This window comes from Delphinapterus leucas, chromosome 1 (genome assembly GCF_059928025.1).
Source record: "Delphinapterus leucas isolate spDelLeu-1000000601 "Yukka" chromosome 1, BTC_Dleu_Yukka2, whole genome shotgun sequence".
NCBI classification, from domain to species: Eukaryota; Metazoa; Chordata; class Mammalia; order Artiodactyla; family Monodontidae; genus Delphinapterus; species Delphinapterus leucas.
In genome coordinates, this window is record NC_143129.1 from 157854847 (window position 1) to 157870075 (window position 15229).

The 15229-nt window shown below is 42.8% G+C and overlaps 1 protein-coding gene across 3 annotated transcripts in view; it reads right to left on the minus strand.

The window, feature by feature from the left end:
- Nucleotides 1-6416: 6416 nt before the first annotated feature.
- Nucleotides 6417-15229, minus strand: part of SMAP2 (small ArfGAP2) — a 47512-nt gene continuing 38699 nt past the window's right edge. For all 3 annotated transcript variants that reach the window (XM_022575381.3, XM_022575382.2, XM_022575383.2), the window contains exons 5-10: nt 15069-15155; nt 13936-14017; nt 12781-12890; nt 11584-11749; nt 10812-11128; nt 6417-7765 (exon numbers count right to left, since the gene is read on the minus strand). In XM_022575381.3, the coding sequence (XP_022431089.1) occupies nt 7640-7765; nt 10812-11128; nt 11584-11749; nt 12781-12890; nt 13936-14017; nt 15069-15155 (888 nt within the window). In that variant the 3' untranslated portion in view covers nt 6417-7639. The remainder of the gene's footprint in view (nt 7766-10811; nt 11129-11583; nt 11750-12780; nt 12891-13935; nt 14018-15068; nt 15156-15229) is intronic.

Here is a 15229-nt window from a genome sequence, read left to right on the forward strand (position 1 = left end):
CAGGGCACAGTGCAGACAGCTTGTCTTTTTACCATTATGTTGGGAGCCTAACTGAAAGACTCAAAGGCAAAGAGCTGGTTGGTGCTTTGTGACCACCTATAGGGGTGGGATAGGGAGGGTGGGAGGGAGGGAGACGCAAGAGGGAAGAGATATGGGAACATATGTATATGTATAACTGATGCACTTTGTTATAAAGCAGAAACTAACACACCATTGTAAAGCAATTATACTCCAACAAAGATGTTAAAAAAAAAAAAAAGGCAAAGAGCTGGAATCATCTGAAGGTTATTTACTGCCACGTAGGCCTGGCCAGGGCTGTTGGCCAGAAACCCACATATGACTTCTCTATGTGGCCTGGGCTTTCTCAAAATCTGTTGCCTTTGTATGAAGGGCAAGAGTCCCAAGACAGAGAGAGAAAGCCAGGAAGAAGCCATATGTATTGCCCTTTTATAACCTAGCCTGAGAAGTCACACAGTGTCATATCTGCTGCATTCTATTGGTTGAGGCAGTTATAAAGGACTACTCATGTTCAAAGGGAGAGAAAATAGATCCCACCTTTCAATGGAAGAATGCCAGTGTGGGATGGGGAATATGTTGGTGGGAGCCATCTTGGAAAATACAATCTACTGTGGTGAGAGAGCCAAAGCCTCTACAGATGGAACTATTGCATAGATCTAAGAGGTGTCATATTCCTCAGATGGGGTGGTAAACTCACACTGCTGTTCTACCAAGGGAAAGCAAATTCCTTCTGATATTTTTGTTTATCAGGATAAATTCCCTCTCCAAAATTATAATGTTAATAGACATATATCATGTGTCAAACACTATCCTGATTAGATTCAATAGAGAAATAACTTCTGGAAAAGCACCTGTAATGAGTATCACCCAGTTTGGAGGTATTAACCTGAAGAAGTTAATGGTAATTTACTGTCTTTCTCCCAAACCCATCCATCTTTTGCACCAGCTAGACTGAAGTTAAATGGACATGTGGTTCTTAAATTCTCCCAGAGATGTAATACTGCTACTGATTTATTATTTTGATAGGGAAGAGCTCCAGGAGCTTCCTCTTCTCCACTCTTTTCTCAACAGTCCTTACTTCACCGGTCAGCAAGCCAGTGTGAGAATTCTTTCAGTTGCTAAGGGCATCTTTTCCAACTAGACACTCAGAAATGGGGAAACTACTACAGGAGGGGTTTAAGGTTCCATCGGGCCTATGGTGAGACTGAATTACTTCAAAACGCCATCATTACCTGATCTCTATATGCTTCCACTCTGACAAGTGGCCAACATTATGGGTACTCAGGACATAGTGATAGCTAACAGTTAGTGTCCAACTGTTGCCATAGTGTTTGTGTAGTTTCCCTAGTGTATTGACCCAGGTAAAATGGTAATGGGTCCCTTTGGGGAAAGCCAGAAGTAAGATACACATTGTACACTTATGGGGCTTTTATAAGCCCCTCCTCAAGGACACCTGGCCTCTCCATTTTTCCATAGGCTCTAGGTCTTTGAACTAGCTCAGGTCTAGCAATAGAATACAGGGCTACATTTTTATCTTGATGACATCTGTCTCCAAACCTGGAGAAATTTTGGCTATGCAGATCAAGCAGGGCTTTAGTGAGCTGCTACTTATCTGGGTTCCTATCCTCAATTAATCACCTCCAAAGATCTTGGTATCCATTCTGATTACCATAAATTGCAGGTGGGCCACTGTTAAAGGCTACTATTGGAAACGTCCCAACTCCACTGAAGATAGGGAGTACACTTTAGCATTCTTGGCCTCTAGAGAACACCTGCTAAGTCATGTTTTAAGGATTCTAGAACTTCTATAAGAAAGTATGTCTCAAGCCATTGGGTAAAGGGAATGCCTTCAGGGTTCTGCCAGGGACAGGTTGGGAAAAGGGATGACATATTTGGTAATTCATTCCAGAATTCCTTGAGTTTTGGAATCTTTTCTCTACATTATACAAAGGAATTTCTGTCTTCCCAGCTTTTAGGATTGGCCAATATAATGTTTATCTATTTTAAATATGCCCAGATGCTGCATCCAGGACATTAAATCTAAGATCTGTGGTACGTGCATGCATGCCAATACATACCACCTGACCCTAAATTACATCTTGGTCTTCTTGATCGAACACTCAGTATTTTCATATGGATTCCTCATATTTTTGCCAATGACTGTGTAAGTCCCTTCTTCCAGGTATTATTTGCTCCCTGATGTGATATGATGTACTCCAGATAAACTATGAGATATTCTTGTCAAAATATTTAATGTGAATCTAGACCTACTTTCTAGTTTCCAGGTAGATGAAAATTGTAGAACTTTCTACGAATTGGCTTCAAAAAGTCAATGTCATGGGGAAAAAAGGTAGAGACATTGTTCCAAATGAAAAGAAATTGAATAGACATAATAACCAAATGCAATGCATAAACCTAAATTGGATCTGGGTTTAAAAAAAAAAAGGAACAGAAGACATTCTTGGGATAACTGGCAAAAATTAAAAATGGACAGAATTTTAGGTGGTATTGAATTATTGTTAATCTTCATTGGTATGAAAATGGTATGGTGGTTATATAGAAGAATATATCACTCTTAGAAGGTGCATGCTCAAATATTTAATGGTGAAGTATCACTATGTCTGCAACATACTTTCAAATGACACAGTGAAAAATGTTTTCAACATTAAGTTTGTGAGATTTCTCTATGTGGTTGTATATAACTCTGGTTTGGCAATTTCCATTGCTGTTTAGTATTCTATTACATAAATATACTACAATTTCTTTACCTATTTTTCTGCTGATGGACATCTGGATTGTCTCTGGTTTGGCGATATCATGAATAATGATGAACATTCTTATGCTCACGTACATGCATTTCTATTTGGTGTATACCTAGGAGCAGAATTACTGAATTATAGGTATATCTATGTAGCAACATTAGTAGATAATACTAAACCATTTTCCAAAGTAGTTGTATCAATTTACGCTCCTACCAGTTGTGTGTTCCCATTGCTCCACATATTTGTCAACACTTGGATTATCTTTTTTCATTTTAGCCATGCTGGTAGGTGTTTAGTGATGTCTCATTGTGGTTTTTATCTGTATTTCCCCAATTACTAATGAGATTGGGCATCTCTTCATATGTTTGGTAGTCATTTGGGTAGCCTCTTGAAGTGCCTAGTCAGGTCCACATTGTCTGTTTTTCCATTAGCTTGCCTGTCTTTTTCTCGTTTTGCAGTTCTTCATATATTCTGAATACAAGCCCTTTATCATGTGTTCCAAATATTTTCCCTTACTCTGTGGTAAGCCTTTCTACTCTGTTAATGGAATCTTTTGATAAACAGTTCTTAAATTTAATCTAATCAAAGTATACAGATGGCAAACAAACATTTGAAAAGATATTCAGCACTACATATTAGGTAACTGCAAATTAAAACAGCAGTGAGGTACTACTACACACCTATTAGAATGGCCTAAATCCAAAAACACTGACAACACCAAATGCTAGCAAGGATGTGGAGCAACAGGAACTCTCATTCATCACTGGTAGGAATGCAAAATGGTTCAGCCACTTTGGAAGACACTTGGCAATTTCTTACAAAACTAAATATACTCTTATCATATGATCATGCTCCTTGGTAATAACTCAAACGGATTGGAAATTTATGTCTACACAAAAACCTGCACACAGATATTTATAGCAACTTTATTTATAATTGCCAAAACTTGGAAGCAACCAAGATGTCCTTCAGTAAGTGAATAGATAAAATAAACTGTGGCACATTCAGGCTCTGAAATACTATTCAGCACTAAAAAGAAATGAGCTAACAAGCCATGAAAAGACAAAAATGCATATTACTAAGTAAAAGAAGTCAATCTGAAAAGGTTACAAACTGTATGATTCCAGCTCTATGACATTCTGGAAAAGGCAAAACTATGGAGACAGTAAAAAAAAAAAAAAATCATTAGTTTCCAGGAGTTATGTGAGAGCAAGGGATGGATATACAGAGCACAGAGGGTTTTCAAGACGGTGAAACTATTCTGTATTATACTATAATGGTGAATACATGTCATTGTACTTTTGTCAAAACCCATAGAATATACAACACCAAAATGAACCATAATGTAAATTATGATAATGATCTGTTGGTGTAGGTTCATTGTTTGTAATAAATGTACAGCTCTGGTGCAGGATGTCAAAAGCGGAGGAGGCTAGGTGGGGGACAGGGGTATATGGGAACTCTCTGTACTTTCTGCTCAATTTCGTTGTGAACCTAAAACCACTCTAAAAAATATAGTCTATTAATTGTTTTAAATAGTTTTACCACAGGACTTTTTGGAGCCATTACTACTTGTTTTTGTTTTGGTTTGATTTGGTGCGCGCTGCACAGCTTGCAGGATCTTAGTTCCCCGACCACGGATAGACCCAGGACAACCAGGTGCAGTGAAAGCACCGAGTCCTAACCATTGGGCTGCCAGAGAATTCCTTTTGTTTTTTTTTTGGATATTATATTCTAGATCTGTCAGTACAAGAAGTGATACAACATGCAGTCTTTTCCAAACTTATTTTAGCATTTTTGTGTTACACCTTTTAGCACCCCATGTGCCTCATAAGCTGTTTGTGAAATGCTCCTCCAAGCAGCTCCAGTCTCCCCACCTCCACTACCAAGGCTCTCATTCAGCTCTTGCCCTGCTCTGGTTCCCTAGACCTGGTCTTGTTCTCTCAAACACACTGTTGTCAGCAATCCAAGAGTGAGCCGCCTGATACTCAGATCTGACCATGTCACTCCACTGCTTACAATGCTTTAGGCTAAACTCCTTCCTAGGGTGAAGGAAGCCCCCCGTGATCTGGCCCAAACCCACTTGAGTCTCACCTCTCACCACACCTTGACACACATCAGATCTGAGAAACAGAACTGCTTGTGCTTCCTGGAATGTTCTGTGCTCTTGCAGGTTTCTGTCTCTTCCTTCACATGGTACTGTCTGGATGACTCTTCTCCTCACCCCCACCTCACCCAATGGTTAACTCCTCCCTGGCCCCCAGGACTCAGCTCAAATGCCTCTGACCTTAGGAAGGCTTCCCTGACCTTCCTAGCTCCCATAAAACATGTAAAAGAGATTCTAAGTCTGTTGCCCCATGATTCTGTAAGCTTCTTGAGAGCAGGGACTACGTCAGATTCATTTTTTTCTTATCTCTTCTTCCCAAATTCTAAAAGCTGATGGCCCCCAAGGCTCAGTCCTCTTCTCTTTATGCTCTCTCCTTAGGCGATTTCATCTGGTCTCATGGCTTTACATACCATCCACACCCTGATGACTCCCAAACCAATACCTCCACCGAACGATTTCCAACGCAGACGCCTACCTTTGCTCTCATTTTTTTCCAGATCTCCACACGACTGGCTCCTTATTCAGGTCTCAGTTCCAATGTAACCTCCTTCTGACTGTTCCATCCAAACGGTCCCATACCCACCCTCTAAACTTGTCTTACCTTGTATTATTACTAACTGAAATTAAATAATTTATTTACTTGTTTATTGTCCATCTCTCCTACCACTCTACCCCATGAGATCAGGGAGTTTTGATTCAGTGCTTCATTCCAGAGCCTAAGACAGTGCTTGGCACATTGTAAGCACTTGTTAAATATTTGTTGAATGAATTAATACCTAACACATAATGGCACATAATATTTGCCAACATTTGAGTGCAAAGTGCCCTGTGTGCTAAATGCACCACAGGAATTGCTTCATTTTACTTTAAGTATTACCATGAGTCCCATTTTACACTGAGACCCAGGGGCTGAGTAGCTTGCCCAGGTCACAGAGTAAGAAGGGATATGAACACTGGCAGTCTGATCCAGAGCTGACTTTCTTAGCCACTGTGCTATCCTATCACGTACACCTGGAAGTATTCAAAAGGTGTACTCCAAGGAAGGGTGGGTGTGGGCTCAGCTTTTTATTGGCTGGGGGGTTGGGGGGGAGTGCTTCTAGTTCTGACGTTCTGGGACTCCAGCAGGTACAGAAATCCAGAGTTCCCTCCCTCACAACTCTAGACACCCCTGGAGAAAGGCCCCCTTTCTGACTGCCTGGGCCTGGGCCTGGCCCCTGGGTATGTTCTGTACGAAGTTTTTTGTTTTTTAATGGAAACACAGTTGACTTACAATGTTGTGCTAATCTCTGCTGTATAGCAAAGTGACTCAGTTATATACATATATACATTCTTTTTTTATATTCTTTTCCATTATGGTTTATCCCAGGAGATCGGATATAGTTCCCTGTGCAGTAGGACCTTGTTGCTTATCCATCCTAAATGGAATAGTTTCTAAAACTACGGAAAGTGAGGCAACTGCCCCTGGAAAGCAGAAAACCTGCGTGGAACTCACCCTCCTCCAAGAGGGACACAGTGAGAGCAAGCGAGCGGTCCTTCCCTGCAATATTTATTAAGGAATTTACACATACACAGGAGAAAGGCAACCAGGAGTTGTGGTTCCCAAAGATGAAATCTTTTAAGCAAAGTTTTCTTGTTTTAATTTTCAAGTGGGGTGAACGATGACTAAGAGGAAAGCTGCCCAGGCAGTCTGCCTCATACACCTGGACAGGTGGGGACACAGAGCAGCCTGGACACACCGGCAGGAGAGAGAGACTGGCAGGGCGGAGAGGGGAAAGGAGGACGGGAGCTACCAATGAGATTGTACCTTTTTTTAACTAAAGAAAAACTGGCAACAGTTTTAGGCTGTTGATACATTAACTCCTCTCTGTTGCAAACCTAAAACTAAAAAAACAAAACCAAAAATACCCAGAGCAGATGGGGAGGGAGTGGGAGGCGGAACACACACACACACACACACACACACACACACACACACACACACACACACAAGCAGTACACATGTTAAGCTCTGCATTCCCACGGGAGGGGTTGGTCCTCCAGCCACAAACTCAGATCCTACTGAAGGCAGTATGGAGGCAGGGAAATGGGTGTGTGTTTTTGTGGGGAACCTTCGTAGAGTCTTTGGTGTTAATAAAGCCTGGCCGAAGCAGCAAGTCCTGAAGCCTCAGATCCAGAAAGCAATTCAGGGCAAGGTAGAGTCATATTTTTGCTCGTCCTTGTAGGAGGGCGTTTGCCTCATGCCAGGGCTAGGGCCAACCTTCTCTAAGACCCAAGGAATATTTAATTTGATTTCATTACTTTCTGCATTCCCATAAGTCAGGGGAGCATGATGCCTCTGTTTTCACCCCAAATTTAAACATATGGAAATAGCTTATCAGACCTTTCTGAGTCTGATAGGAGGTTTCACCTGGTGGGAAAGGTGCTCAAAGGTGTGCACATTGATCCTGCAGTCTAAGTGCCTTCTGCCAACAGTTGCTAAGGTGCTGGTGCCAGGAGAGGACCAGGGCTGAGGCTGGGGAGGGAGTCAGGAGAGCTAGGGGACAGGCACGACAGAAAACAACAGAGAGGTCCGCGTGTTTGGGACGTGGCTGGGCTGGGCAGAATGCCAAGTCCCAAGTGATGGATTGAGCAGTTTCTAAACCAAACAGAGAGAGGTAGGAAAGGGGATGGGGGTGGGGGAGCAGCTGGGGAAAGAGGAAACACGGGGAGAGAGGCGGCTGAGGGGAGTGGTAGTCATCCAGGTGCGCTGTGTTTATTTCCACATCTGAGGGCTGAGAGTCTGATTTGCTGCCTGTCCGTTCCCGCCGTGCATGGACTGTCCATAGCTCAGCATGCCGTTGGCGCCACAGAAGTTCATCCCAGCCATCTGCTGGGTCATCTGAAAGGGAGAGAGGAGACTCTCAGACCAGGCTGTGGGCCTGTGGCCAATTAGAGCAACAGGCAGGGAAGGAGTCCTTCCGCCGGCGGGGAGGGGAGAGTGAGACAAAGGGGAGCTCTGTCGTGGTACATAACTGCCCTGAACCCTCTCGGATCATTCCGAGGATACCAGACCACGAAGATGAAGGACTTTCCAGAAGGGAGATGTTGTCTGAGACTAGTGCTCAGTAAGGGGAAGGGGGAATCCTGGAGCGAGTCAACATAAAAGCGGCATGGGAGGTTAGTCTCTGTTTCTTTTCCAATCTCTCATCCTGAAAAGAAGGGGCCTGTTGTGAACTGGCCGTGGCCAACCCTGAGAGTATAAAGAGAAGCCTCCACGCTGGTGCTCCTGTCTTATCTCCAGCAGAGTCATTACTGACAGTGTCAGGGAAAGAGCTCCAGCAGAGAGAAGAAGAAGAAGAAAAGGAAACTGGACGATTCAGAATGAACAAAGGAAGGCAAAAAAAAAAAAAAAAAAAAAGACCAACATGTCTTCAGGACTTCAGTGTATGAGAAGGGAAATTGCTGGGAGAAAAGAGTCGGTGGCATCAGGCCTGGGTGGGGTTGGGGCCTCTTTATGAATTCAATTGAAAGCCTGGGCTCTGGCAGTGAACAGAAGAAGCTATTTCTCAAAGAAAAATGCCTTAAATTTCCCAAGACTGGTCCATTTTCTGTTTAAGTTCTTTTCCTTTAGGAGAAGGTATAACTATTTTTCTTCCGCCAGCTTTTAAAGAAAATTTCAAATTTACAGAAAGGTTGAAAGAATAGTACAATGAAACCCATATATCGCTCCTTAAATTCACCAATTGTTAACATTTTTGCCTTATTCTCTCTCTGATATATACATATGTGTCAGCTTTTTAAAATTTTTGATGGGCACTGAAAATTGCACATATCGTGACATTTCACCCCTTAATAAGTCAGGAGTCATAAGAAAGAAGACTTTCCTAGAACCACATTACAACTAATATGTCCAAGATGTTTAATATTAACACTATATTCTAATATACATTACGTTTCAATTTTACATCTCTTTAGTCTCCTTTAATCTAGAAGAGTTCCCCCGCCATTTTTCCCTGACACTGTTTTAAGAGTCCAGCTTGGTTATTTTACAGAAAATACTTCAATTTAGATTTATCTCATGTTTTCTTATGATTGGATCCAAGTTAAATATTTTGGGCAAAACTTCTATGTAAGTGATAATGTGTCCTTCTTAGTATAAGATACCAGGAAGCACATGAAATTAATGTGCCCCACTGTTGATAATTCTATGTTTGATCACTTATCTAAGGTTGTATCCATCATATGTTCTTTCACTGTATTTAATAAGTAATCTGAAGGGTATTTCTTTGAGAATGTGTGAATACCCTGTTCTTTCTACAATTATTAGTTGTCATTCTTCAGCAAAGAAGGCTTTCCCTCCTTCTATCCCACACCCACTTTTAAAAAATATCACTATGGACTCATGGATTTTTTTTTCTTGTCTACAGAGTCTAAAAGTTTACTGGGATATGTTAGAGTTGACCATTCTGAGTCAATTTTTCCAGATACACAGTGGGTTCTTTCAATATTATATTCAAGTCTTTTATTTCTAAGAAATGGTTTTGTATTATAGTTTTAAATATATTAATTCTGTTCCACTATTTTGTCTTTTTCTTTGGGAGTCTCCAAATATATTTATGTTAGGTCTTCTTTGCCTAACTTCTGCATTACTTTCTCTCTGATTCTTATTACAGCTCTCTACATTTAGTTCTCTTCTCTGAGCTGTTTCATGCCTTTCCTCAATGCCAAATATATTTTCAGTTGAATCTATTCTCCTTTGACTAACTTGTAATTCAGTCTATTTCTAAGATAATTGTGTCATTTTTCAATTTGTTTCCTGTGTTCAGTAAACTTTCACTTCACAACTTCCAGTTTTTTGTCCATTTTGCTTGTAAGTTTTTAAATTTCTGATTCAGGCTGTTTTGTCTTATCTGCAAGTGTTTGTTATAGGACACTTAATTCAGATTGGTGGATTGTGTAACAGTTTTCTTCTACTTCGTGACTGCTTTTGGGGAAGAATTTCCACTTCCTGAAATGTTTTGATTTTTCATTTTCTATTTTCTTCTCATAGTAGTTTTGTACGAATGTCATCTGCCACTTTCTGTTTAGTTTGTAGTGCTCTATTTTTCTGAATCAGCAATAATACGACAGGTGAGAGGGTCTGGGGAGACTACTAGATTTGTTAGTACAAGAGCGCCCTCTTCTGTTAGTATAGTGAAATGATTATTTGGTGGGAAGGAGAATGGTGGACCTTCTGATTTTGTGATTCTCTTTTCCACTTCTCATTTCTTACTTCCCCTTCGCCACCAGGTCTCCAAAGAGCACCTCCTCCTTCTAGGTCATCCCCATCTCTCCTAGACACAATGCTTTTCCAAAGCTACCACCCATAAACCTATATATTTCAAGTCCCTTGTTTTTGATTCTCCAAGTAACCAGAGTTCTACTCCACCACGTCTCAGACCTCTTCTCAGCATGTCTCTAATCACGACAGGGCCTTCTCTTTCTAGGGGGTGATTTTATCTATGCTCTGTCACCTCTAGCCCCCTGCTCCCTCTCCTCTTTTCACATGGTCTCTCTGTGATGCTGGCTCCGCTGGATTTCGGTGTTTATGTGCCTACTGTCATGTAATTTGAAGTTTGTAGTATTCTATTAGATGCGGTAGTCGTGAGTTATGGGTGCTTTTATCTGCACTCATTGTTTCTCTGTATAGGTTGTTTTGATGAATGTGTGGAGAGTTTTAGAATTAGGCAGTTACCCTTATTCTACAGGAACCCAAAATGCCTTAGAAAGTCTGAGGTTAGACAGATTTTCTGTTAAAAAAATAAATAAATGAAGCAAACCCGAGAATGTCTCTGGCAATATCTCATTTACACTGTAAGGATTCAAAGGGTAAGGGAGAGACACTAAGTGAGACAGACTTGAGGGAGGCTCAGAACTCTTGTCCTGAGTGAAATGGAGCAGCTTACCTGAGTAAGGTTCCACTGCAGCTGCTGAGCTGGCTGAACCCCATACATAGTCTGGGGCATAGCTGCCATGCCTGCCATGTAGCCGGCCTGCTGGGTGGTCATCATTCCGTTTGGCACACCCATCATGGATGCCTGCATGCCACCCATATAGCCTGCAGGCATGGCCATGGGGGCAACCATACCAGAAGCTCCTGGCTGAGCTACCATGCCTACTGGTGGGGGCATCATGCTCCCCATTAGGCTGTTAGGAGGTGTAACCCCAGGGAAGCTGGGGTAGGCTGTGGGATATGCCATCTGAGCAGGAGCCATGAACATTGCTGCCAAGAAAACATACATACAGATCTGTTAAAGAGGAATGCGTACAAGGTGAGTCCAAACTCTCACTGGCTGCTCCTTTCCAGCTAGAATTCCTCAGGATTACTCAACTCAGAATGCTCTTTTACACAGCAAAACGGTTAGACAGAGCCCCTACAAGACTTGCTATGGCTTCCAGCGGGCTGCTGACCCAGCCACTTCCCCTTTAGGGTCCAGATCCGGACCCTGAGTCAGACTTCACAGAGCTGTGATGCCAGACCCCACAGAAGTATGGCTCCGAGTTACATTAATCTCTATCTCCTGATACTTGGTAGCTTCACAAGGAATGTCATGTTCAGGTTTGTTTGGAGTGTGATGTCCTGGCCCCCAAAGCAACTGCCCGTCACAACAAATGATTCCTGCATGTAAGGCCTCACGTCTCTGTCCGGCACATTGCCATGACCCCCATGAACTCTACCTTGGGCAGGCATCTGAGGCGTCTGGGATCCATACAGTGAAAGGATGGAGTCTTTAGAGAGCTGCTTCTTGCCTGTTTCTTCTGATTTGCTCCCTGGCTCTGGAAACAGGTTTAGGTTTTCGGGAACAGAGCCGGCACTCCCCGCGGTTGGCATGGAACCTACAACCTTAGGGCAAAGAGGGAGGGGGGTGGGGATTGGAATGGTCCTCATGGGGGGGTCTCTGTAAGGACCTCCTGCATCTCTCTGCCGCTTCTAACATTTGCAAAAGAATTCGTGGCTCGAGTTAATAGCTTCCTGACACTTTTACCATACAAATATCTGGAAACACCTGGTAGTTAAGCTCTGGTATAATTCTTTGTTCTTTAGCAAAACAATGTGATTTGGTGGAAAACTAACACATAAACAAATAAAAATGACCTACAACCGATGCATCCCGAATTAAGATCCCAGTGCCACCACTTACTAGTTGTGCAACGAGAAGCTAGTCACATTAACTTTTCTGAACTAACATTTCCTCATCTATAAAAGATCCATTTTGCAGGGTTGTGGTGAGTATTTTAGTCTTTTTTTTTTTTTTTTTTTTTGCGGTATGCAGGTCTCTCACTGCTGTGGCCTCTCCCGTTGCGGAGCACAGGCTGCGGACACGCAGGCTCAGCGGCCATGGCTCACGGGCCCAGCCGCTCCGCGGCATGTGGGATCTTCCCGGACCGGGGCACGAACCCATGTCCCCTGCATCGGCAGGCGGATTCTCAACCACTGCGCCACCGGGGAAGCCCTGTGGTGAGTATTTTAAATCATAAATGAAATATACAAAATGAGATACAAAATCACCTAGCACTGTGCCTGTTGTACACAGCAGGTATTCCACAAACGGTAGCCATTAAAGGTTTCAAGTCTTTCCTACTTACAAACTCTCTGGCAATAACTCAGGCTGAGGAGCTGACCTATAGGATCAGCCTTTACAATCTGACACACCTTCAACAGAAGTCCACTCAAAGGGCCCACTCTTTTTGGGCAGGAGACAACATGAAATGAATAGTAACCTTAGGCTGTAACAGAGATGATAGCGTTAAGGGAAGAATCAAGAAAACCAAAGTCCAATTCCACCAAGGAAGCATGACTTGGTTCCGTGATTAAGTTATCAAAATCACCCTTTCCAGAATGCTCTCTAATCCTGAGGCACCCACAAGACTCACCTTTCTGGAAACTGAAGAAGAGGGAGATGGAACAGAGGCCAAAAGATCTAAATCCTTCTCTAGGGTATTACTGGTCTTACTATTTGCAATGGAGCAGGACACAGGAGCATCTGGAAAGACAGATCAAAGTTAAAACGTAGCACTGCTCATTAAGCCCATTCCTTCCTTCTATTCTAGACACAAAGCAGCGAAGGCCCACATGCTCCATCATGGACCCAGAAATCTATGCTCTGGAACCACCCAGCTTGGATGGGGCATCTCACAAGAGGCCTCACCCCACATTCCCCAGAACAGTCTGGAGAAGCCTGTAGCCCAGCTTTCAGGCAAAGGACAGCAGAAACCCAGGCTTGAAGGCTACGTTAGCACCACCACAAGGGGGCTGGCTGGCTCCTTTCGGGCTATTTGAGGAGCAAAGCTGTGCAGGACTCATTTTCAGAGAGAAATGAAAAGTACAGACATTAGAAGCCGAAGTAGCCAATAACCTAAATAAGCAGGAATGGACTGAAACAAAGTATAGCCATCAGTACTGTGAAAGGTAAGAATAGGCTCTTATTTCTGAAAGGGGTAGAACCACTAGCTCAGGGTTTCAAAAGTTTGGAGGAAAATCATGATCACAAGGTAATGGGCCATCTCAGAAACAGGATGCACCTGGAAAATGAGAGGGATGGGGGCAGGGCTCACAGGTGCTGGTTTAGTGAAACTTGCTAACGTTTAATGAATGCTTAGTTTGCGCTGGGCAAGGAGCTAAGAGTTTTAGAGGCATTATCTCATTTAACCCTTCCAACATCATCTTTGAAGTAGACTCATATCATCCTCACTACATAGGTTAGGAAAGTAATGTTTAGAGGTTGAGTAAGCTACCCAAGGTCACATAGATAGTAAGTGGCAGAGTTGGGACTTTGGCTTCAAAGGCCATGCTCCACCACTACTGTACTTAATCACTACTCTATCACTGTGCATTTTTCACGGTACAGTGAAAAATGAAACACCTCTTAGAACAACTGCTCAGATGTAAAACAACAGGAAGAACACGAGGGAACAATCTTAGTGATGAAGCCACCAACTGAAGAGTCCCATCTCTACCTATCTTCCCAGGATCACAGAGAATTCATCAAAATTTGTATGATTATGGGAGTGGAAAAGTCTAACTCTTACCAAGGCCCAACAAATCCATGACAGGTGCTGTGGATTTCGGGGAACATTTCCGAGGTAGCTGTAGATCTTCTTTTTTCTGTGGCTAAGGTGAAAATACGTTACAGAAAAAAATAAGCAGGTGTTTTTGAACCTTCTATTCTCCTCTCTACTGTAAAGCCACAGGGATTCTTGTGGCATGGTTGCTGTTATTCAAAGAGAGTTACCAAAGAAACACAACTCAGGAAGTATCGTGTGAAAAAATCAAGTCAGGAGGCACAGTGCAGAAATCAAAGCTAAAGTGAAAAACAAAGCTGTCATCTGTGCTTATTTGGCTTTCTGAAGAGACAGATCTTTCTGAAACCAAGACAACCACAGATCAGGGTATCCAACAGATCAGGGTATCCAGCAGTTTCTGGTCCCAGGAAAAGCCAAGAATAAAGGCAGGTGTCCGATGGTACAAGAGCCAGCACATCTCCCAGTGATTAGAAAACCTTTAATACTGAAAAGGAGCTCAGTTAAAGGTTACCTAATTCGCTCTGCCAGTATCACTAAGGAATGTGTTCTGCAGACAGTGCAATTCAGGATGATGATAAAAGACTCTTCCTTAAGCAAATAGGAAAAAGTCCTCTTTCCCAAGAATCTAAACTCCTATAGTGGAGCATCTACTACCACTGCCACAATATGTCCTGTGGGAAAAGAAAGGTGTCTACTTCCATATGACAGAGAAAGAATCCAAGAAGGGATGGTTTAAAATGGATGAGGATAGCCTGGCTTCTGGACTGTCCTTAACCACAACAGGAAAACGAGGTAAAGAAGGTCTAAGGAGAGAAGGACTAATGTAGCCTCTGCTCAGAAGGTGTCACAGAGCCTTGGCATTCTGCCATGAAACGTGCCTCTTGCTCAGATGGGACAGATGCATTTCCTAAGCTCCCATCTGGACCCCAAAAGAAGTGTTACAGAGCAGATCAGGCAGCAACAAGGCAATGAGAAAGCAGCAGAAGTGTCAGGGGGTGATCTAACCCAAACGTGGCCCCCTTTTAGCCCCAGGTGCAACGGTGCGATATGCTATCAACACCACCCCACCTGTCCCCTCCACATGTGAACACGCCATGTGAACAAGGCCGTCCACACAGTGCACATACTTCCCCACTTACCATTTTAACTTTCTCAAAAACAACAGGTTCCATTTTTTTCTCCGGAGCTGGTTCGCTCCCTCTTTTCCACTTGTCATCTTTTTCTTTCTATGATGATTTAACAAAACAAGACAAAGAACAGGCCCCATGGTGACTAACAGTTCAACAAATTATAACCTCAA